General features: G+C 36.1%; 2 protein-coding genes across 2 annotated transcripts; one reads left to right on the top strand and one right to left on the bottom strand.

Moving 5' to 3' along the window:
- Positions 1–26,336, bottom strand: LOC131841946 (focadhesin). The gene is made up of 19 exons (XM_059190356.1): positions 25,875–26,336; positions 25,152–25,355; positions 24,499–24,658; positions 23,879–24,021; positions 22,518–22,669; positions 21,392–21,954; positions 20,130–20,234; positions 18,516–18,637; positions 17,814–18,038; positions 17,041–17,233; positions 16,456–16,549; positions 13,524–13,735; positions 12,123–12,365; positions 10,335–10,604; positions 4,062–4,258; positions 3,579–3,698; positions 3,097–3,286; positions 2,526–2,653; positions 1–381 (listed from the first exon to the last, which is right to left on the bottom strand). Exons 1-19 carry the CDS (start codon positions 26,153–26,155, stop codon positions 339–341), a joined length of 3,645 nt encoding a protein of 1,214 aa, XP_059046339.1. The 5' UTR covers positions 26,156–26,336; the 3' UTR covers positions 1–338.
- Positions 7,636–9,359, top strand: LOC131841954 (uncharacterized). The gene is made up of 2 exons (XM_059190369.1): positions 7,636–8,048; positions 8,787–9,359. The coding sequence occupies exons 1-2, from the start codon at positions 7,686–7,688 to the stop codon at positions 9,033–9,035; spliced, it is 612 nt and encodes a 203-aa protein (XP_059046352.1). The 5' UTR covers positions 7,636–7,685; the 3' UTR covers positions 9,036–9,359.

Here is a 26,336-nt window from a genome sequence, read left to right as displayed (position 1 = left end):
TATTCTATTCTATTCAGTATAATCCAGTAATCCGAACATTCTAATAATCCGGCACCCTCCAGTTTTTAATAGTGCCGGATTAGTGAGATTACACTGTACTTAAATGCATGATTTTGTCTGGTATTGGACTTGATGTTTTCTATTTACAAAAAACGTGTCTATCCACACTCACAAACTTCCACGTAAGACTGGCGACCCACTCTGCCTTCGCACGGGTGATTTATCATTTTTTTCCAGCTTTACAATACTATTTTGTGCATGTCTTGTACATATAAAACTTTCCCTTGAATCACTCGTATCCATTTCAGAAATCTGCCTTTAAATCTTTATTTTCAACATCATATGTCCATGGCGACTGCGTTTTTAACAAAGTGGCTCTCTCTGAAATAAAAACATTCAATCATTAATATATTGGGTATACGGGTGCTGCTTGTAGGGACTGGTCTGCTCTAATCACTATGACTGATTTCCTCTTATTAATTGTTTAACCAGTGGGTTATATATTCAATATTTTTTTTCTATTTGAGTATTTAATTGAATTAGTGCTAATTGGTGGTTTGTATTCACACACTTAAACTTAAAAATGTAAAGTAATAATAAAATTATTTAAAAGAGCAACACGCAAGTTTCTTGCTCGTTCTTCTTGTGATGAGACAGCTTTCCGAACGAGCGGTAGATTAAAAAATGTAATGACTATTCAAAAGTGCTTCAATGTAAGTTTATTTGAATAAATGATTTTCTATTCTATTCTATTTAATACTAGCCATGCCCGCCGGTTTCACATGCGTGAAATTTATAGTTAATATGTTATTCTAACTGTCTCTTAATTCTGTTAATTTTAAGCAAGACTACTGTAAAGTTTCATAAATATCCGTGCGTTCAGTAGTTTTTCCGTGAAAGTCTAACAAACATTTATGCATACTCACAAACTTTCTATTTGGCACATTGATTTTAGAAGAAACAGTCTAATCCATCACATTTAAAATAAGTAATCATGTTGCTAAGTAACAGTTGATATGTAACGTGCAACTGAATCAGATCGAGAATAAATTATATTTGCTGCTGTAAATGATCCACTGAATATCTCCATCACTTTCGCGTTTATAATATAATTAGAATTAAAACAAATCTACGACAGTTACAGAATAGTGCGGGGCGAAACAGAAAGCTAAAATATCGTATTCCATCATCTAATAAAAATTGGTGTACACATTGCATAACAAAAAATACAATTTAGTTGAGAATTTCCTTTCTGAAGTCGGTTAAAAAATGAGTTTTATTATGTGGTAGCTTAATTCCGTGGCGCTGCCTGGGTAGAATGCAGTTTATGAAATTTCTTGATGATAATCTAGCCATGCATAGCAAAAGGAAATTAAATCACTCAAGAATATTTTGAAAGATTTACTAAAGGAAAGATTTCTAATGTTACCATTATAAACAATTAAAAATTAAAAATCCTACCTCTTTACAATATTAGTATTGATGTACTAGTTCGGATCCGGATAAGCGTGAAATAGAATTACATAATACATAGATAAATAGAATAGTATGAAAGTGGCACCGGTGTCAGAGAGGTTGACGAGTAATCGTCTATCATGGTATGGACATGTAATGCGTAGGAACGAGGATAATATTTTAAGAAAGATGTTACAAATGAATGTGGATGGTTAGAAGGGCAGAGGAAGGCCGAAAAGGAGATGGATGGACTGTGTGAAAGATGATATGGTAAGAAAGGAAGTAAATAACGCGATGACTGCGAACAGGGATGAATGGAAGCGAAAAACATATTACGCCGACCACAAATAAATGGGATAAGGAAGAAGCAGATGATGATAATAGATAAATAGACCACCCAGACCAATAGAAACAATCACACCTAAATACAATTGTTCGAATCCTGTGAAAATCAAATCCTATCTTTCGGGCTACTCTACTGTTGTAATAGCTTCAAAAAAAGACAGATGTCCATACACTTGGATAGCACTTTTAATTATTTAGACTAATGATAAAAGGCCAAAGAAAAAAGTTTCAACTTTGTAGCTTCAAAAATATCAAATTTCTATGCAAATTTTTATGTCTGTCAATCCATTATTAAGAAGTAGTCAGGGACTAGACTCTAGACTATCTGTGTACCAAATTACATTTAAATAGCTTCAGTAGTTTTGGCGTGAAAGCGCGACAGACTGAGTTCATTTCGCATCTATAATATTAGTAAGGATCATAGCATCTAGATAGTGTGTTTTTTTTCGGACTACTCTAATGCTGTTGGCCGCAGCTGGCCTTTACAGCTTCACAGGACGATAAAGGGCGAGTGCAGATGACACTCCAAACCAAAGGTAGGACTTATGTAGCGGCTGAAGACCAACTCCCGCCTGACGGATACGACTTTAGTCTGAGGGCACCGCTAAGGGTTCGAAACTCGGCTCAGGACGTCGTAATTTCGAACCCCGTTTCTCGTGATCATCGGAAGTAAGGCGGAGTTCTAAACCACAGAATCATAGAGGTCGTCAAAAATATGTACTTACAATCTGGTCCATATCTTGTGATGGGCAAAGTGGTGCGAATGGCGGAGTGCCAATAGAGCTCGCTGGCACCACATCGCGGTGTCAGGTTCACCCACTGAGTCACGGGTGTGGTACAGCCATTCTAGCATCTGCAAGCATGTTGAACAAACCCTTCATATCTTCATAAATATTCTTTATTCTAATAAACTTAGTATAACCTCTTTTGAATAATCAGATTTTTTATTTCCGTTCAGTGTAAAGCTGTACATTACGACTCCGTGTCGAGTTGTACGCGTTACTAATAAGTCATGTAACACACTAAAGCATAAACTCACTAGTGTAGTAATTATTTCACCTGTATACTCACTACGTACATACTAAAATAAACAATAAATTATGTAGCGACACCTCATCACATCATATATAACGTTACAGTGGTGAGGTGATAACTGTCGCATTACACATCTTCAATTTTTTGAACCAAATATTACTAACAATACTAGTTAATATTTTTCATTCTTTAAAATCCGGCTCGAAGGACGCATTAATAGTCCTTCGAGCCGGATTGTAAACAAACAAATAGATATCTTACATGCACCGTGCAGTCGGTCCAGGCTTCCCGTGCGAATAACGCTGCACAAGCAGCTGGCAGCAGCGCCCGCCGACTGTTGGCGGTCAGCTGCTGTACAGCATCAGGACACAGCGCCCAGTGACCACAAAACGTCACCACGCTTAATATCAACACGTCGCATAGATACACTTTTGCCGATATGTCCACCGTTCTGAAAGCAATTCAGACAGATGGAGTAATCCGAGGTATTGTCAACTGTGAACGCAACACTTGACATGTCGGGAGGTGAGTCTGCCGCTGTACCTCCTTTTTTTTATATAGATAGATAGATAAACTTTTAATTACGTTAAAAAGCACACATATGTTACAGTAATATAAAGAAAAATGTAAAAATACAAAAAAGATGTAAATTAGTTGGTTTAACTTTTAAAAGTCAACTTAAAAATTAATTCCCACTTTTTTTTTTAAAAGATTATTGAAAATAATTTCTGAATTGAACTTACTCATTGAAAGCCACTTGTGTTCGAGCCATGAGCTGGAGAAACCACTCCCTGGTGGAAGGCTCGTCAGGTTTAGCAGCCTTTAGTGGATCCATCATACATTTTAATGAGAATTCTTGTCCGCTGCAAAGAGCAAACTTTTTATTGAAACTGTAGTTTGTTTTTAGTAGAATGTTGGAATATTCCAGTGAAATAATTATAATAATACACCGGGACAATTCACACAAATTCACTTGATATAAAACACGATAACTAATATAAATAGATTTTTTTTCGTAAATACATACATAGAGAACACCCAGACCGGTACAAACAATCATACCTACTCATGAACACAAATGTTTGTGCCGTGCGAGGAAACCAACCCGCGACCATCGGAAGTAAGACGGTGTGCTAAACCGCTAAACCACCGAGTCAATCAAATGAATGAATGACAAAAGCTATATTCATTATTTGAATAAATATTTAATATTTGTATTGGCTCACGTAATATCCTGCGCCTGCGCATCTATGAGTTCGTTGAGCCACACGAGAGATGATGAGGCGGAGGCTGCAGCGCATCTCACGTCTGCCGCCTTCCGCAGCAGTTCCGGTGACGTCTCCCACCAGGAGCTGGGCAAGGTCATCCTCTCCAGGTACTTGGATGACAGTGACCGGGTAGTGTTCACGTACGCTGGCCATGCCTGTCATAACCCAGAGGTAGAGTATACAGAACGTGGCCATTTTTTTTTATGGATGACAATAAAACGGTGCACCCGCGTGTGCTAACGGTTTACGCTGGCGGGGCACCAGTGGAGGATGATAAGATGAGCATGAGCTCAGGTCAGTTAGCCCATCGTGACATATTCACCACGATGGATGAAATTTATCACGATGGTCCAGGGGGAACCGTGTGGAGGTCAATGACATGGTACATTGCTAACAATAAGATCATCAATCCACATTTCTAGGAATCCCCTTTCCCCCCAACGTGGAAATTAATTCTTTTATTAAAAACGACATTGCTTTATTTAGTTCAATTAACAGATTGTCTATGAAAAATAAATATATAAAAAAAGTTGCGAAATAAAAAATATACCCGATAAATATGACTAAACATTTAGTTATATCTATTTATAAATATTTATCGGAATAACAAATCAGCTTTAATAATAATAAAGCTCTTATCAGCCAGACCATTTATAAAAGAAAAAATTATGACTGTAATTTCATTGTATATCTACCACAGCTTATTGACTATACACGATAAAAGCAATGAGTTAAATAAGATTTCCGATAATCATAATTACCATACGCGTAATAAAAAGGCAATATACAGTTGCCTAAAACAAGACTTGGTAAAACTTTTAAACAAGGCATTAGTATAAAAATCAAAATGTATAATAACCATATATGTATGTAAAATAAACTACCTATGCACCATAAGAGAATTACCCCCAAAACAATTCAAAACTAAAATAAAATCTTTTTTTGAAAAATAACCTTTTTATAATATTACCGAGTATTTATACCTAAATATAATTATGTCGTAATTATGAGTACGAAACATATTATGTTATTAGTTATTATTAATGTAATTTTATTAATTAATATAATTTTATTTAAAAATGTAATTTTGTTAATTAATGTAATTGTAATTGGATTGAATTTATATAAATATGAATTACTGTATGTTATACTATATGACTTGCTATATATGTAAAGAAGTTTTTTACATTGGTTAATAAACGAAATATGAAAAAAAATATATATATAAAAAGTTAATGACACAACAACGGAAATAATAATAATAATGTTTCGGCCGTAAGAGTGGTAAAAAACCAGTAAAAGCTGAGTGTGGGCGATAAAGGAAACCAGGGAATTGCAGGATACATATATATATTGTATATCATAAGAGTATATTACAAAGAAACACTACTAAATAGGGCCAGGAAGGGAAACCGAAAGGAATCATAGAAAACAGCGACAATTTAGAATATAATTTTGGTATTCGAAATATAAAGCTTATAAAATAGGCCATAGACTAAATATTCTAGGCCTATATTCCACACTGAGAAAATGCGACGTTTTATTTGACATTGATAAATGTTAGCACATTTTTTACATAATTTTAACAGCAACTTAGCACATTTTGTATTATTAGTCGTGTTGGCAACACTGACTTTACTTTGACCTTAGGACATTCTAATATCTATGTGTGTCGTTCGTTTAATTCAAACTTTTGTGACACTGCTACATTTCATTTTATCTGACAATAACAGATAAAAATCTTTATCATTTCTTTGTGTTGTGATATAAGATTAGGATAATAGTACTTATGCTGTACGTAATAAGTTTCATGATGTTTTTGATAATAACAAATCATTGTTTGATAAACTTGTTAGTGGTAGAAAGTATTTTTTGTATTCTGGTGCTAAAATTTATGAAATAAGAAACTATATTGCTATATAAACATTGACTATATATAATTTGATTTATATTTTATTTCTGTGGCATCCTGCTTAGTGTTTAATATTGTAAGACAATAATTATATTACTTACTAGCTGTACTCGCGACTTCGTCCGCGTGGAATTTAACTTTATTTTTCTAAATTAAAACTAGCCTAAGTTACTCTTTATTACATCAGCAAGCTGCCAAAAAAAAAGTCCCTTCAAAATCGGCCCAACCATTTCAGAGATAGCCGGAACAAACAGAGAGACAGCCAAAAATTTTAAAAAATGTTCGTTTGGTGTATGTACTGTATTTATATTCATATGCATGTATTAAAAAACGGTTATTTCAATATTACAAACAGACATTCCAATTTTATTTATATGTATAGACATATATATTCCACGCCTGATTTAGATAATAATTATTGGAATGCTATATTTAATTTGGGAAATAATAACATGTCTTGTGTTTTCTACATGTATCTTTGAATTACAATTCAAAAGAACATCTATAAGGTAATTATAATATGGGGTATTAGAAGCCTGAAGTAAATAAATAAATTACTAAATTAACGAGGGCAAAGAAGTCAAGTATATTCAATGCCATGGCGTGCCCTAATGCATCTAATGGTATGTCATTCATTTGAAACACAACAGAAGAAAACTCATGTACAGACAGGTGTACCCATACCCATGCAGACTATTGCACAATAACACAGATTTTTTTTTTTTTGTTGTAGACAAATATACAGATACAAAAGTAAACATTAATAGTGATATTAAAATATATATATATATATAAAATGGAACTCCTTGATTATGTTTATTCGATCAATGGTGAAATCTTTGAACCTGTATATCAACCATTGAAAAAGTATCAAGAAGTTAGTATATATGCTGAAAAATTGGATACAATAAACTTTTGCAAAATGGCCGAAACTGATGAAGATTGTGCGCTACCTGATGGTGAGGAATCCAGTGAGGGTATGTTAAATGATTGTCATTAAAAATTAAACTTAATAAATAAAATGAATGTCGAATTTCACAGTTTATCTGTTGCTATTTGTGAAAACCTCTCAGTGGTTTACATAATCATAATCATGAAGTGCGTAGCGATTTCTATCAACATAGAAACTGCAGGCCTCTTACTTGTTATTGTGTAGTCATTACCATAGTATTATTATTATCATAGTATAAAACATAGTCGCTGTCGCTGTCTGTCCGTCCCTATGTATGCTTAAATCTTTAAAACTACGCAACGGATTTTGAAGCGGTCCTTTTTAATAGATAGAGTGATTCAAGAGGAAGGTTTATATTTATAATACATGTACACCCACCCGTGCGAAGCCGCGGTGAGTGACTAGTTATTTATATAAAAAAATAATCACAAGAGCAACACGTTTCTCGCTCATTTCTTCTTGTGAAGAATCTGCATTCTGAATGAGTGGTAAATTAAAAAATATGGCTATTTAAAAGTGTTTTTAAAACTGAGTTTACTTCAATAAAGATTATTTCTATATTTATTCTAAAAAAACGCTAGTTTTTATATCGACTCAATATGTGTATAGTAAGCCTAGGTTTTCCTTTAATAAATAAATAAATAAAATATTATTTATTTCAGATATGCCAACGAGTGAAGATGGAGTATTTAGTATAGTGGGAGTAAATGGAAATGAAATGGGAGAAAACAAAATTATATTGGGAGATAACGAAATTAAATTGGGAGAAAGCGAAATTAAATTGGTATCAAATGAGATTGTATCGGATGATGAAATTAATGTGACAAATAGTGAGGACTCGTTTGAAGCGTCTTTAGATACCGAAGCGAAATTGTTTGTACTACTGGATTCTTATTATAAAATCACTTTGACATCTTACAACTCTATGGCTGCTACGGGCAGCGGATCGAGACATTGCTTTATTTGTAATACAGAAGTTGAGCCTGATGTTTTCAAACAGCACATAGATCATCATGATCATAAGAATAACATGCAGAAATATAAATTTCTGGATAAATACAAGAATAATTTAATTAGACAAGTAAGTATTTTCTCTAATATATATATGAGGGTAATTCACATAGAGTCATCTAGTCACAAGCTAATCAGAGCTTGTGTTATGGGTACTAGACAACTGATATAATTTTCACTCTTTTTTCTTTCTTTACACTTCAAAATAACTTATAAATATTAATTTTCGATTGTGCCACAAAACTATTTAAGAATAAAAAAAGCTGGCAACATCGTTAATGTCAAATTTGTCTCTGAGATAAAAAGCAGACTATCATCCTCGAGGGGCTAAATCGCCACGAAGAGCTAACTGAGGGAGGGATCCAAGTAGGGTATATTTGGGGGATATAAAAAAGAATTTTAACAAAAAACCAAAAAGAAACGCCAAATATGGCACTAGTTAAGCTGTTGTATAATGTCCCAATACCTTAATTTTTTTGTTTAATTTTGTCAATATAAAAAGGTCTTAAAACCAGTCCCCTAGTCGTTGTTGCCTCCGGAGTCGACACCGGGGCAAAGGGCCTTGCCCCGAGCCTCAACGTGCACCCTCTTAGGAGTGTGTCCCTTCGGATAACCCGTTTCATTCATTGCTAACTGACATGATTTCATGTTCATCCTATCATTCCCTATTAGTACCCCGCCAGTGTAAAACTAGAAGTAGGAGCATGCACTATTCCTTGGACAACTATTAAAAACTTACTTTAATTTTATTTTCAATATTCCTTGGATACCTCCATTACAAAATACTGACTGCATTTTTTATTTTCAGAGCCGCCTGACCTACCACTGTGCCATATGCAATGTTATTGTCTACCGTTCTGATTTACCTGCACATTTAGAATGCAACCCTCATAAGCAACTTATGAAACAAAATAGCGCCATTACGAAAAAACAACGCAAAAACCAAATGAAAGCTGGCCTCGCACTATATAAAGTTGAAACACAAAACGAAGTTATATACAAAAAAATGAAAGAAAAACAAATCATATTCCATTTGAGAGCTATTATCACAGACTGACACTGATCATCCGCAACCTCCTAGGGGGGTGAAGGTTGGAGCCTCGGGGCGAACCCCTTTGCTTCGGCAACCACGGGGGCAACCCCAGTAATACTTTTAAAGTAGACATAACCAAATTTAAGAAGTAATGCCATGCTTCGAGACCAATGTGTTTTGATAATAATAATTGCAAATCCCCTCCTCTACAATAGACCTATTACAAAAAGCCGTCACTCTCAACACATGCCGTATTGTACGGATATTTCTGTCGTCTTCACTTTCATCATCCTTAAATAACTTTTAAACTCATCCACGCTTGGCTAAGGCCCGCGTGCTTGATTGTATTACCCCTGTAAAAAAGGAGATATATAATATATCTTATATATAAAATTCTCGTGTCACAGTTTTCGTTCCCATACTCCTCCAAAACGGCTTGACCGATTCTCATTAAATTTTGTGAGCGTATTGAGTAGGTCTAAGAATCGGCCAACATCTATTTTTCATCCCCCTAAATGTTAGAGTTTTTCATCCCCCTAATTTCTTTTTTATTTTAAGGCAAAACAACGTTTGCCGTGACAGCTAGTATTATACATACATAAAATAATAATAATAATAATTTTTATTTTGCATCCAATATTTACAATTTAAATTGTTCCCTGGTACCCAAACTAAGTAGAAACTTGTATTTTAGGTACCAGGTGTTTTGTTTTTTGAAATTATATATTTCCTTTTTTAGTATTTTTTTTTAGTTTTATGTTTTCAGATAATACTGCAGCAGTTAAGAAGAGTTAAATTCTCATTCCCCGCCAGTTTATTACTTGTGATATTTAACATAGTGTGTTCCTTTTTTCTGTATATATCTTTACATAGTATAAAATAAAGTCGATTCCTCTGGCTGTTTACTCAGTTCTATTAAACTACGCAACGGATATTAATGCAGTTTCTAGCAGTAGATAGAGTTGGTTTATATGTATAATATAATAATAATAATATAATAATATCAGGACCATTCACACAGCGCCATCTAGGCCCAACTTAAGCTACATAAAGCTTGTGTTATGGGTACTAGATAACTGAAAAAAAATATCTATGTATCTGTACATTTTTTTTGTAAATAGATACATATTATACATAGAAAACACCCAGACCGATACAAACAATCACATGAATACAAATGTTTGTGCCGTGCGAGGAATCGAACCCGCGACCATCGGTCGTAAAGCGGTGTGCTAGACCGCTAGACCACCGAGGTCGTCAATATATGTACACCTGTGAAAATCCAGGACAGATAATTTATTTTTTTTATAAATATTAACTCACCACATTATCGTCCGATATTAGTGAGAAGTAATGCTCCACGATCTGAGATAACAGCGTACTGTTCGCATCGTGTATCCTCTCAGCCTCCAAGCATTGCCGTATCATGGCTAGTTGTTTAACAAACATGCATTCTTCCTCATTTTTCTTCACTCTGATTGTGGTGGAGAAGGATTCGCTGAGACACTGTTCTATGGGTCCTCGCAGTGAATTTGGAGGCAGTCCCCGGCATAGTATCGGTAGGATATCAAATACTTGCATTATTTCTGAATCCTACAAATATATAATAATAATAATAATACACATACAGAAAAAAATACTAAGTATACTGATCTAGCAATAGAACTAAAAAAGCAATGGCAGGTAGAAAAAGTAAAAACTCTCCCAATTATTATCTCGTCCACAGGTGTCATTCCAACATCCACATCCACACTCTAGCCTTGAAATATTACAGCTTCACCCACTTACTTTCATACTTCTCCAAAAAGCTGTAATTCTAAACACCTGTAGAATAGTCCGCAAATTTTTGTCATCATAATCATTTATTTTATAATTGTTATTGTTTGATGATATTCACCCGCAATGACAAGTTTAACACCCCATCAAAGGGAGATATATAATATATATATATATAAACAACAATAACATCATATTATACAAACACTAAATATTGGTACTAATAAAACATATCTGCTTCAAAAAACCACAATGCTGAATATCTGTCGCATTACAAATAAAATTTCTAACTTCCACAGTAATAACCTCTCCCACACTTGGCTAAGGCCCCTCCGATCCATCCCCCGTCCAATTCAAACGGGGACCGATGTTACGATGGCCTGAGCCGAGGATCGAACCCCTAGCGGTGCCCTCAGACTAAAGTCGTATCCATCAGGCGGGAGTTGGCTTTCAGCCCTCCATAAGTCTTTCCGCGGATTTGGAGTGCCATCTGCACTCGCCCCCTATCGTCCGGTGAAGCTGTAAAGGCCAGCTGCGGCCAACAACATTCCGTCCGAGTAGTCCGAAAAAAAACTTGGCTAAGGCCCGTGGGGTGTGGGTGAGTATCACCTTCTTTTAAACAACAGAAAAGAAAAAAGAATAATAATAATCTTGGATAATTCACACAGCGCCACCTAGTCCCAAGAGAAGCACAACTTGTAATATAGGTACTATACAAGACAACTGAACAAATACAATATAAAAACATACATTTTTGTAAATACATATAAATTAATAACCAGCGCCATCTAGTCTCACGGTAAGAAGAACTTGTCTCACGGTAAGCAGAACTTCTGATATGGGTACTAGACAACTGATATAAATACGATTTTTTTTGTAAATACATAGATAATATACATAGAAAACACCTAAATAAAAAACCAATACAAACAATCATACTCAAGAATACAAATGTTTGTGTCGTGAGAGGAATCGAAACCATCGGATGTTAAGTGGTATTCTAAACCGCTAGACTACCGAGGCCGTTCAATTTTATATATAAAAAATATTAACATCTGTAAACAACAATAAATACAAAAATACAAACATTATCATCTGCTTCTTCCTTATCCCATTTAATTGTGGTCGGCGTAATATGTTTTTCTCTTCCATTCATCCCTGTTCGCAATCATCTCGTTATTTACTCACCATATCATCTTTCACACAGTCAATCCATCTCTTTTTAGGCCTTCCTCTTCCTTTATAACCATCGACATTCATATGTAACACCTTCTTTAAGATATGATCTTCATTCCTACGCAGAACAGGAGTAGGTTATAAGGTCAGAATACTCACATCAGTAGTGCCAGGATCTATGCCCTGCAGATAATTCTCCAGGAACCTCCTCGCTGATGGAGAAGTCTGCGCTTGCCTGGCAGCCAACTTGATGCAGCCAGCCCGCCATAACGTGCCACGGTGGAAGGTCTCATGTAGAAAGCACAGGTCCATCGGAGGGAACGGCTTACAGTAGTCCTCGTTGAGGGTGTGCAGAATAGAGAGGAGGACTGCATCAGGGAATTCGAAGGATGGGGACGTGACCTATAAACAAACACCAACTTGAGGGCCGGCAACGCGCACGTGACACCCCTGTTCAACGCGTCCATAGGCTACGGTAACCATTTACCATCAGATGGACCGTATGCTTATTTGCCAGCAAATGGTATAAAAAAAATTGTAACATCACCGATTGCTATCAATGTACCATGTAAGGTTGATCTCCACACTTCCCCCTGGAATCGTGATGAATTCGTGGTGAATTTACCACGATGGGCTAACTGACCTGGCCTCAGTGGCGTAGCTACCTAGGAACTAGGCGGAGCAGTACCCCCGGGCCCTCAAGCTCAGGGGCCCTCGAACACTTACCAGAAAATCTCGATCCAACTGAAGTTTTCAAAATTCCTCCCAATTTTAAAATAAATATGACAGGTTGTAACCCGACTTAAATCATGGCAACTCAGTTGAGAGAAATTCGAAAGTTATACTTAATTCCCCTAAATTCTTTCTGTTGGTTGGCAGTGTTGTTAATTTTATGGATAGCAGTATGTGCGTTTTAATAACACTGTAATGTGTAAAGGGGGCAATGGGGCCCCACCGTTCATCAGTGGAACCCCATTATTTAATTTGCTCTAGGGCCCTTGGTTATCTAACTACGCGACTGCCTGGTCTCTATAATTTATTTTACCATTCTATTCTAGCGCCATCTACCACTATTACTACTACTAGCTACCACCTTTTGTCTTTTATCCTCTACCCAAAGGTTGTCTGGAAGAGATTGCGTAAGCGATAAGATCGCCTTTTGTACCTTATTACTCTAGTATATCTTATTAATGTTATAAACGCGAAAGTTTGTAAGTATGGATGTTTGTTACTCTTTCACGCAAAAACTACTTCACGGATTTTGATGAAACTTTACAGTTAACATCAGAATAACTTATCATTACATAGTATTAAACAAAGTCGCTGTTGCTATCTCTCCCTATGCATGCTTAAATCTTTAAAACTACGCAACGGATTTTGAAGCGGTTTTTTAAATAGATAGAGTGATTCAAGAGGAACGTTTATATTTATAATTCATGTACACCCGTGCGAAGCCGGGGCGAGTAGCTAGTAGGCTATATTTCACGTTGAAACCGCGGGTACAGCTAGTAAATAAATAAACACCCCTCTATTTTGAAGTCGGTTAATTGTAGCACGCACCTGAGTCCTGAAGCAGTGCAGCAACCCTCGTAGCACGGAGTGCGGGTGGAGGACAGCCAGCGACGGCAACGGCGGCTCGAGACGCCCGTCCAGCTGGTACGCGCCGCTGCGGAGACCGCGGACCTCGCGCTCTATCAAGTGCCGTGCCAGACGACCCACGCCCGCGAGTGCCGCCTGGTTGCTGTATTTGTATACCTCTGGCCACACCTCGCCTAGACGATATTTATTATTGATGATAATGGAATGATGCACCCGCCTGCGCTAACGGTTTACGCTGGCACCAGTGGAAGATGATAAGATGAGCATGAGGTGAGATCAGTTAGCTCATTATGACAAATTCACCAGGAATTTGTAATGGTGGTTTCCAGGGGGAACCGCGTGGAGGTCAACCTGAGTTGGGACATCGTCGTAGATATATTGCTAGCAATGTATCTAGTCTTCAGTTCACATTACTTAGCCTTTAAAATAATCAAATATTTATGTCTAGGGAGGGGTCCCTAGACTAATAAATAAATATTTGATTATTTTTATATACATATTTTTTCTTATCTATATAAATAAAATTGATATGTATCTTTGTCCCCGTGTTATTTGGGGGAATGTTATATGAGGAATTGAAATGTCGTAATATGAAAATGCGTTTTTTTTAAGGATGATAATGGAATGGTGGGCCCGCCTGCGCAAACGGTTTACACTGGCGGGGCACCAGTGGAGGATGATAAGATGAGCATGAGGTCAGGTCAGTTAGCTCATTATGACAAATTCACAAGGAATTTGTAATAACAGTTTCCAGGGGGAACCGCGTGGAGGTCAACCTGACTTGGGACATCGTCGTAGATATATTGCTAGCAACGTATCTAGTCTTCAGATCACATTACTAACAATTGCCTTTAAAATAATCAAATATTTATGTCTAGGGAGGGGTCCCTAGACTAATAAATAAATATTTGATTATTTTTATATACATATTTTTTTTTATCTATATAAATAAAATTGATATGTATCTTTGTCCCCGTGTTATTTGGGGGAATGTTATATGAGGGATTGAAATGTAATATGAAAATGCGTTTTTTTTTTTTAAGAATGATAATGGAATGGTGGGCCCGCCTGCGCTAACGGTTTACACTGGCGGGGCACCTATGGAGGATGATAAGATGAGCATGAGGTCAGGCCAGTTAGCCCATCGTGACAAATTCACCAAGAATTTATCACGATGGTTTCCAGGGGGAACCGCGTGGAGATCAACCTGACATGGTACATTGTTAGTAATGGAGTCATGAATCCACATTACTAACAATCAACTCCTCACTCCTCCCCATGAAAATGCGTTATAGGAGTACCGTGTTATAGAGGGAATTACTATATGTAGACGACGTCATGTAATCCGTTAGTTCGTTTGCCATCGAATTAAAAAAAACACAATCTAAAGTCAAATTATCGATCTATCACTCGATGTTTTGTTAAGCACTAAATTGATACCACATTGTGGTATCACCTTCCAGCAATGGTATTTCCGAACCGATACGATATTGAAACCTTCAAGAAGAGAGCTTATTCCTTTTTAAAAGGCCGACAACGCACTTGCAATTCCTCTGGTGTTGTGGGTGCGGCGGTAATCATTTACCATCAGGTGAACCGTCAGCTCGTTTGTCCCCTGTGCTATATATGTTAGGGTTCACATCAATATGACGACCTCGGTGGTCTAGCGGTCTAGTCTACCGCTTTACGACCGATGGTCGCGGGTTCGATTCCTCGCACGGCACAAACATTTGTATTCATGAGTATGATTGTTTGTATCGGTCTGGGTATTTTCTATGTATAATATGTATGTATTTACGAAAAAAAAAAATATCATGTATTTGTATCAGTTGTCTAGGACCCATAACACAAGCTTTAGCTAGCTTAACTTGGGTCTAGATGGCGCTGTGTGAATTGTCCTGAGATTATTATTATTATTATTATTAATATTGTAGAAAAATGTGATATTTCAAAAAGATATTAAAAGAAGGTAGTTTATGTTTAGTACTAATGCAGTGTTAAATGTAAAGATTATTACAAATATTGTGAATAGCGCCATCTAGTATTTATGAACCGAACTAAGATGTTTGTCATAAGATATTCGTTACCCCCCACTTCTCTCCCTACTACACTGACTTCAGTCTATAATTACAGAAGTCGGTAGTTGAATAATTCTCCCCTTCCGATCGATCCCCCGTCCAATTCAAACGGGAACCGATGTTACGACGGCCTGAGCCGAGATTCGAATCCCTAGCGGTGCCCTCAGATTAAAGTCGTATCTGTCAGGCGGGAGTCGGCCTTCAGCCGCTCCGTAAGTCCTTCCTTTGGTTTGTAGTTCCATCTGCACTCACCCCCTATCGTCCGGTGAAGCTGTAAAGGACAGCATAAGAGTACTCCGAAAACAAAAGTAATACTCCTTCGTTGAATAAGCCACGGCATTCAGTCGACAAGCACAGAACGTGCTAGTTGTACTTCGGATACTAAAATGAATTGTATTGGAGACGGGTTTATCCCGGATTTAGTTGGGCCTGGGGGAAGCTACAAGTAGTGAAGGTGAGTGTTAATGCATTCTAAAAGGGCCTTTTAAACCTACACCCGTGTCACAAGTCACGGGCGCTACTTGGGGTTTCTCTTCCAGAAGCCGGCTTCAGGATACTAAAGTGAATTGTATTAGAGACGGGTTTATCCCGGATTTAGTTGGGCCTGGGGGAAAGCTGCAAGTAGTGAAGGTGAGTGTTAATGCATTCTAAAAGGGCCTTTTAAACCTACACCCGTGTCACAAGTCACGGGCGCTACTAGGGATTTCTCTTCCGGCTTCACTACCTAAGTCGTCATCATAATTAGTGGTTGTTACATCTAAAACAAAATATGATACATAGAGATTCATTATTCATCCAGATTTGAAATTACTCACTGGGCACGTAATCCAAAACGTCTTCGGGATTCCTCGCTGCGTCCGCGGGAGTCTTGCAGTACGACGCCGGTAGTTTCACTGTCCTTCTATATATCTATAATATTTAAAATAAAATAACAATTATTTGCATAATAGACTGTACACGCGACTTCGTCCGTGTGGAATTTAACAAAAAAATTAATGAGAGATTTTTTTCTAAAATAAAAGTAGCTTTTAAGTTACTCCTAATTACATCAGATACCTGCCAATGAAAGTCTCGTCAAAATCGGTACAACCATTTACGAGATTACGGGAGTGTCTGTGTGTAATAATGAAATAACCGTTTTTTACTACTATGCATATAAATACGGTACATACACCAAAATAACACTTTTTATATGTCTGTCTGTTTGTTCCGGGTAATCTCGGAAATGGCTGAACCAATTTTAACGGGACTTTTTTTGGCAGGTAGCTGATATAATAAGGAGTAACTTAGGCTACTTTTATTTTAGAAAAATAAAGTTAAATTCCACGCGGACGAAGTCGCGGGTACAGATAGTCATCAATAAAGAAAAATTAGTTAGTACTAGAATATTATAATCTCACCTCTGGTACATCTTTAAGCTTGTAATCGTCTATTTTGTAAGCGGCAAGCGCGTCACAGGCCGCTTCAACAACCTCGGGGTGGTTGGACTCAGCGATGTAAGACCATAGCTTCCTCGCTGTATCGCTCAGTAACTTGTCATATTCAGGAGTCTGCACCCGTAGTGCTGGCACTTCTGACAGCAGCTTGCATAAGCTGGAAGCATTTAGTAAAGTATAAACTTCACTTCTGTTTGGTAACAGCATCGTAAACATTCTTACTAATATTATAAATTTGAAAGGGTTGTTTATTACTCTTTCGCGCAAAAACTACTGAACCGATCATCATGAAATTATGTACACATGTTCTTGGAGGTATTAGAATGAATATAGGATACGTTTTATTTAAAAACAAAAATTTTTTTATACCTAATAAACAAAAAAAAAATAAAATATCAGCATTTTGCTACTTCAGCCAGTAATGAAGTTATTTTTATGGATTTTATGTGAGTGAAGCCGCGGTTGAAAACTAGTAATTTAATAAATATTTATTCTTTTGTAAAAAATGATACGATAACCCGAAATGCAATGCTCAGATCAGTTCCGATTTTGATAAATCGGAACTGATCTGAGCATTGCTTGACATCAAAGATCGACACCGAGCAGCAGGTCCACACAAATGTACTATATGTATAAACACATGTATAGAATGTAGTTTCTACCATTTATTCTTATACAATTAATGTGACCAATGCTTTGTTGCAGTTGATTAATAGTAGGAAGGGAGAGAATGTAACCTGATCTGCATGGCGGGCCTGCGGTCGGGCCCCAGCTTGGGCTCCAGGGCCCTCCAGGTCCCGGGCGGCGCCACCGCCGCGCCGCGCCACAGGCAGCCCAGCGCATGCAGCGCCCGAGACCCCACCACACCACCGCCGCCACCGCCGCCACCGCCACCACGCTCCGTGCACCGGTTCAGGATCGACGATATCGTAGGCACCAACTCCAACCCGTGGCTCGACGGCCTGTGGAGTACCGTTGCCTTTTAAAAACATCAATTTAAAAAAAATGTGCTAAGGTAGCGATTAGTATTAGATGGAAAAAGTTTTTATTTGTAGTAAAAGTCACACACAAGGTAATATAAAAAGAAAAAGAAACTAAATAAAGTAAAAAGTAAAAAGTATATAAACTGCCAAAGGTAATGACAATATAAGGGTAATACTTGTTAGGCAAATGATAGGCACCACATTCCTTGTACTACTTACTTAAAGCATACATGCCTATAACAGTGTGGGCTGATCCTTTTGCCTTTCCCTGAGATGTCAAACAGAAATAAAAAAAAATTAATTGTCTATAGCATTGTCCCCATTCATTCCTAATTTAGGACCCACACTGTCGGTGGAGTTCTTGCCACTTTCCATGATCTATCTCATGACTATCATTACATATTGTCCCCGTGCAGATGAAATGTATTATTAATCTTTTTCACTTAAGTTGCTTACCTAATTTCACATATCCTCTCGACGGCCAGGGCTCTAGCGATCTCCACTTCCCAGCTGAGTTCGTCAGGCCGCCCCGTTCCAGTTTCCGCCAGTATCTCTTGCAGATACGGGAAGCAACGCACCTGCAATATTCAATTTATTGATTTGTAATAAAACATTAACAAAATTTACAAAAATCTGTGTTTATCTGTGTTGGAGTTGTGGACTTTGGGTTTCGTCCTTAGTCATTCGTGTCTGCTTGGGTAGGCTTCGTGGCAGAAGTGTCGAGGGCGATAAGATCAACCCGTTTATAACCAATTAACTTATATTTGGAATTATTTACAGTTAGAAACGATGTTAGCTCAACGATGGCGTTCGGCAGAGAGAGAGAGTTGCCAACATACAAATTTAAATGTAAATTATTATTAATGTTGCCAACAATCTCTAATTGTCATATTGAACTTATTATTAAATGTCAACGAAACGATTCTTTTCAGTTAATACTACTGTTAAACTAATCTTCGACACTCAATGTCTTGTTTTTTAGTAATAATGTATTATATATAAGTTTTTTTAATCACTGTATGTGTCAAAATAAAGAGAAAAAAAAACAATTATCGTATTCAATAAAATTAAAAAGTATCTTTAAAATTGAGCCAATGTTATAATAAGCCCGGACAATTCCCAGCGCAATCTAGTCCCAAATTAAGCACAGCTTATGTTATTATTGGTACTAAACTACTGATAGAAATACTTATATATTAATTTTTACATCCAAATCAATACAAACAATCATACTCATGAATATGAGAATTCCATACAAGATACATACAAATATTTGTATCATATCGAATTGTTAGGAACTCAATAATAAAATGTTTGAAGATCCCGTGATTTTTACTAATTATTCGTATAAATAATGACAGTGTCAAATTTAAATTGAGTATTTATTATCTAAAGACAGACAAGTCATCCATACTCTCCCAAGGGAAGGTGAAGGTTGGTTTAAAATTATATTACGGTCATAGTCACATTTAAGCAAAAAACGATATTTATAAGATATCTTAAGATATTTGATACACCATATTTCTTTTAACAAACTGTGATCAAAGTCACAATTGAAATTCCAAAAAGAAACTAATATTTTTTCATAGTCTCTCACCAACTGTTGGTTGTCATCTATGTGTTTTTATAATGTAGATGAATACCTTTCCCAAATGGTAAAAAAGTGACCATTCAAATTGACAGTTGTCTGTTGCATGTCAGAAATGTGCGGAACAAAATTTAAAATACCACAACCAATGTAGCACATTTTATGCAATAAAATTTAATTTAATTTCATAACTTCATTACATAGTATAAAGCAAAGTCGCTGTCGCTGTCTGTCCGTGCCTTACATAGGCATTTAAATCTTTAAAACTACGCAACGGATTATGAAGGTTTTTTTAAATATATAGAGATAGTGGTTCTAGAGGAAGGAAGGAAGGAAGAGGTATATATAATACATGTACACCCATGCGAAGCCGGGTCGAGTAGCTAGTAAGGTATACACTATGTTTGGGGATTTTAACAAACTGTGATTAAAGTAACATTTTAAACTCCTAAAAAAACTATTATTTTTTTATAGTCTCTCACCTGTGTTTCAGCTAAACTCGCATATAACATAATGAGGAAGGATGTTGGCGCTCCCTTGCCCGCCTTCAGCTTACTCAGGATAGACACTACAGTCGGTACATTTTCCTGTTAACATAAAAACTATATATATACTAGCAGTAGCCGCGACTTCGTGCGCGTGAAATTTAACTTTATTTTTCTAAAACAAAAGTAACCTAAGTTACTTCGGTCGGTCCATCCATTTCATTAGCCGGAACAAACAGACAGATAAAAATTATAAAAAATGATAATTTGGTGTATGTACCGTATTATATTCATATGCATGTAGTAAAAAACGGTTATATCAATATTACAAACAGACACTCCATTTTTTTTTATTTATTTATTTATTTATTCTTTTGCACACAAAAATGTATACAAGGCGGACTTAATGCCTGATGGCATTCTCTACCAGTCAACAGTCGCGTTGATCAGAGATAATAATAAGGCGGTGCAATTTAACAATTAATATATAAAGAAAAACAAATATGGATAAATACGGAAAAATAATATTATATATATTATTATATGCAAATATATAACTTACTAATATACCCGCATAAAACACATATACAATTACATAAATAAACAAAAATTAAGGCCTATTGATTACATACAAAATAATACATATATATGTATATATATACACACATACATATAATAAAATTATATTAAAATTGCATATATAGTCTCATGGGATATTCTGCAGTTAAAAGTTTGGCTGAATACTCTTACAGAAATTTTAAATAATGTTCACGCAATGATCTCTTCAAGGAGAATTTGGATTGACATCGTCTGAGGCCAACAGGAAGTGCATTCCAAAGATTGATAGCAGTAATAGTGAAAGACTGATAAGAGAAATTAGAGCGATGAGAAGGAGTATAAAGCAGGAGATTAGAAGAAGAGCGAAGATCACGAGAATGTGATGAACTAAGAAATTGAAATCTTTCTTTGAGGTACTGAGGAGATAGTGGATCGTATAGAACAGAAAAAAGTTGACAGAGAATTCTGACACTCCTGCGCTGGCGAATAGGAAGCCATTTCAGCTCAGAGCGGACGTGTGAGATATGGTCATACTTACGAAGACCGAATATGAAACGTATGCAATTATTGAGTAAACGATCCATTTTATTTAGGAAGTCTTGGTTAAGATTATTTTATTTATATGTATAGATATTTGTAATACATATTTATACTAATATATAATTGAGCAAAACATTTGTATCCTAAAAAGATAATCTTACCTTATATTTAGCTAATTTCGGTAATGCTCTCAAACACTCCAACTTTATACTTGGCGATTTGACATTTGCTATCTCATACAATAACAGCGGTAGCACCATGACTGACACCTCCTTCTTAACTCCTATCAACTCCACCACCACTCTCAAAGCCCTCAGGACCACCTCCTCAAACCAATCCTCCATCCTCTTCTCCAAACACACCCCGAGTAGAAACGGCAACAACTCAAATTTAAATGTGTCATCTACTTTTTCTATAGAATCAAACCAACTTTTCAATTTATCCGGATTATCTCTGACTCTCTCCCATGTCTCATTCAGTTTGAAGGTTATAGACAAATGGCTGTCCGTATAGAGTAATGATTGGAATATCTTATTAGTTTTTAAGTTGGGCATGTGTAGTCTGTTGTCTTTGGTGCTTGTTTGGTAGATGTCGAGTATTTTGGAGGCTATCTTCAGAGCTTCAGACGTGAGGTACGAGGGCAGATTGAGCCATTGTAATGACAGCGCAACGAACGCATTTAGTGATATCGTTGAGTGTTCATATTTATTTACAATATTAAGACCTGAAAATTAAAATAATTTAGATAACTAACTGCTACCTGCGGCTACGTCCGCGTGAAATTTCATTTTTTTTTTAAATGAAAGCAGTGAAATATAGCTTAAGCTAAGTTACTTTTCATGATATTAGTTATCTGCGAGTGAAAGTCCGTCAAAATAGACATTTCAGAGATTAGCAATATCAAACAGACAAACAGAACTTTTTTTTATGTAAGTACTATATTCAAACGGATTTTGTGAAAAGCTGTTTTTAAAATTACAAACAGACAATTAAATTTCATGTATTTGTACACTTTTCTAGAAGGTTTCAATATCGTATCAGTTCAGAAATAACACTGCTGGAAGGTGATTCACAATGTGCCTGGCAAGTTAGAAAACCCCACGATGGAGACATACAATAGAATAGAAAATAATTTATTCTAATAAACTTAATTTAAGCACTTTTGAATGGTCATAACAATTTTTTTAATCTACCGCTCATTTGGAAAACTGTCTCATCACAAGAAGAACGCCATTCATCCATATGATCAGGATGGTACTTTATGCAAAATATTCCAACACAACTTACACAAGTTGAAGAGTTCGTGCAGATGGAGTGCGGAGCTGATGGCGAGGTTTTCAGCCAGCAGTGCGATCACCAGGCCGGCCACGTTCCTCAACTGCGGCGCATCCAGAGCGAAGCAACGATCTATTAGTGTGTAGCAGGAGCGTGGATCTCGACTGTTTAAAACAATAGATTTGTTTTTATTTATTTCTTTCAGGCAACTTAATATTATTATATAACAACATTGGCCCATGAGAAAGGAAAATCAACTTTATGGTATTCGAGTTAGGGTCGATTTCTCTCTTTTTTTTAAATACTATTTTAATCTTACCAGTTTGGCAACTGGTAAGATTAAAATAGTATTTAAAAAAAAGAGAGAAATCGACCCTAACTCGAATTCTTCCCCTAAATCGTAGCTGTCTTCGAATACTGGCGTATTCGAAGACAGCTACGATTCGTACTCGATATTTAAAATTATTATGTAATCATTACACAGTATAAACTAGAGTCGCTGTCGCTGACTGACCGTCCCTATGTATGCTTAAATCTTTAAAACTACGCAACGGATTTTGAACCGTTTTTTTTTTAATAGATAGTGATTCAAGAGGAAGGTTTATATTTATAACACATGTACACCCATGCGTAGCCGGGGTGAGTAGCTAGTTATATACATATATATATCATAATATGTATATTATAAGTTTGAACATTATTAACGTTCTATTGTCAAATACTATACTTCTATAATGGTAAGCACTGGCAATCGTACAGGCAATATATATACATATATATTTGATGTATATTATAATCTATGTCTATATAAATTTAACATTTTTTCATTGCATGCCTAAATCCAGAAACCCGAGGGTTTCCGTGTTAGGAGTCAATGCCGGGGCAAAAGGGGTCCCGGGGCCCCAACACAATCCCCTAGTTAGATGCGGACGACCCATGTCAGTTAGTCCTTTCAATCTTTGTCAGGGTAGTTAACTTGATAACATCATCATCTGCTTCTTCCTTATCCCATTTATTTGGGGTCGGCGTAATATGTTTTTCCATTCATCTCTGTTCGCAGTCATTCCGTTATTTACTCCCTTTCTCACCATATCATCTTTCACACAGTCCATCCATCTCTTTTTCGGTCTTCCTCTACCCTTATAACCATCCACATTCATATGTAACACCGTCCTTAGGATATGATCTTCATTCCTACGCATTACATGCCCATACCACGATAGACGATTACTCTTTAACTTCTCTGACATCGGTGCCACTTTCATACTTCCTCTGATGTATTCATTCTTTATCTTGTCTATCCTCGTCACACCACACTTACAACACACATAGTTAACTTGATAACATGCTTTAGGAAATACAATTACTCTTACCCATGTTTAATAAGCTCGGTTGATATTCGCGCCAACATTGGTAGTAGAGCCACAATGTACTCAGTATGTTGTCTGTACACTGCCGCGTCAGTCACCACTGAATATGCCTCGAAAGCTTTCTCTATCAGGCTCGGGTTGCATACCTGTCAGTTGCAGTGAAAATAATAATGGCGGAATTTTTTTTTTTAGTTGATGTAAATGAAATGGTGTACTTGCGCAAACGGTTTACATAAGATACCAGGTAAGAAACATACGATGAGCATTAGTACAAGTGGGTTAGCCTAAAATACATTGCAATTTTATATCAAAATTTGTGATAATAAAATTCATATTCCAATAAACATACAGACAAGTTGATATAGGGACTGGTGGTGCTAATTAAGCTCTGGAAAGCTATTCAGAGCTTGTGTTATGGGTATTAGACAACTGATAGATACTTAGATACATTTTATTTCCAAATATATACATAAAAAACACCCAGACACACAAACAATCACACTCATGAATACAAAACGTTTGCACCATGCACAGAATCGAACCCACAACCATCGGAAGTAAAACTATGTGCTAAATCTACTTGCTTTAATTTTAAAATACAACTAGTGAAACATAAATGTAACCTGTTGACAACTGAGACAAGCTAGAAGTAACGTTGACTGAGCAGTGGACTGAGGCAGACTGAGCAGCAGTTGCCATGGCCTGATGCCACTACTGTGCTGGGGGTTACACGTCAGCCATATGAAAACTGCACGAAGAAGTTCCAAGCTGTTGGATGATACTCTGTAAAATAAAACAATATTACATTCAATAGAGTTTATTTACACTGTCAATTGGGTCTTATCATGAGTAATTTTAGGGTAAATAATAGTATATTACGATATAAGTGTGTTAGGATATTTATAACACATGAGGCAAAATTTTTCTGAAGGAGGTGTAATAGATTTGAAATAAACTCAACCATAAAATAGTGATGCAAACTGTTCCTTTCTGGCATATTATTTTTTTAAATCAACAGTGCCCTTGGATCATCCATTCCGCCCTGCCTAATGGCTGGCGCCGCAGTCAGTTCATAATTTTATATAAAAAATAATAAATAGTGCAGTTATGGAATATAACTTCACTATTTATGTTTATAACACACACATGTTTTATGACCTGCTTTATATATCGAATATCTGGTCTATCACCTATTGGTGAGAAGGAGGTAACAAAGTAGACAACTTTGTTCAAAGTGTATGAAAATAAATAAATATATGTAACCATAAAACCTTACATATAATCAGGATGTGTGCACAATGCATGCATTTGTACAAGTACATCCTCTTCTGCATTCTTATTTTTCTCCAGCACCGTTATGAACGGATGTTTGGGGGATTTCAGAGAGAACTGGCACTTGTACGGCTGTCCAGGTACAAGACGAGATTTCAGGTCCAAAATCAGTAGGCCAGCCATTGTGGAAATTATTGCTGAATGGTTGCTGTGATTGAGTAAAAAATATAAAATTGTAGTTAATAGTATATTTAAAAATCTTAGATACATATAATTTACAAAAATGACACATAAAATTATCACCAATTAAAATTTAAAAAAGTTAATTATAGTACAGCACATCAAGTTTAGCACATGACCTTACTTCCAATTATTGCAGGTTTGATCCCTTGGACAATAAATATATATTTAAATATTTCTATCATTTTTATTATGAGCACTAGACCCACAAGTTCTTCTTAAATTAGAACTGCAATTTAATAAATAGATTCTTCTCAGTGGGTAATTATTTAATTATCTTTATTAATTTTAAGAATTTTTACGATTAGTTTGTAATAATGGGGTTGACATATTCAAAACAAAAACCCCAAAATAAATTTAGATTAAAAAAAAATTTGAACTAGCTGGTGCTGTGTGAATTGCCTAGGGTTATTATTGTTATTATTATTTTCTTATTAGATTTAATAAAAGTAAGTATAGTAATATAATAAAAGAATATTGTACATACTGTGCGCTAGGTAGTAAGGTTATAACAGTCGACATAGTGTGCCCAATTTCTAATACACCCAGCTCCACCAGCGCCAACAGGCCTTGGCAAGCGGTCAAGCTCACTGTAGCCTCCTTGGAGGTACACTTTTCTCTTAAAAATTTCAATTCCTCATTCTCCAATACAAACTTTTGTCGAAGGTTGACTTTATACTTCGATTTAATTGTATATATTAACTTATCAATTGCGTTCACGATTAAAACACTGTTCTTTGTATTTAACTTGTATTCTATTTCTTCCATTTTTTTTATTTCTTTCAATTTCTTCAAATTTACAATGACACGCGCCGGGACAGCATTGAAAATGTTGTTTGAATACAGCTGATAATGTCAATTTTTTTTTTTTTCTTTTATCCTTCAGGAAAGGCAAAGGGAAATTAAATTTGTTAACGTGAGGGAATGATGGATATCCGTGGTTCAATCT

This window comes from Achroia grisella, unplaced genomic scaffold (genome assembly GCF_030625045.1).
Source record: "Achroia grisella isolate CSIRO2021 unplaced genomic scaffold, CSIRO_AGI_Agris_v1 utg1080, whole genome shotgun sequence".
In the NCBI taxonomy this organism is placed as follows: domain Eukaryota; kingdom Metazoa; phylum Arthropoda; class Insecta; order Lepidoptera; family Pyralidae; genus Achroia; species Achroia grisella.
The sequence above is the reverse complement of the archived record's forward strand: the minus strand, read 5'-3'. Positions and strand labels throughout refer to the sequence as shown.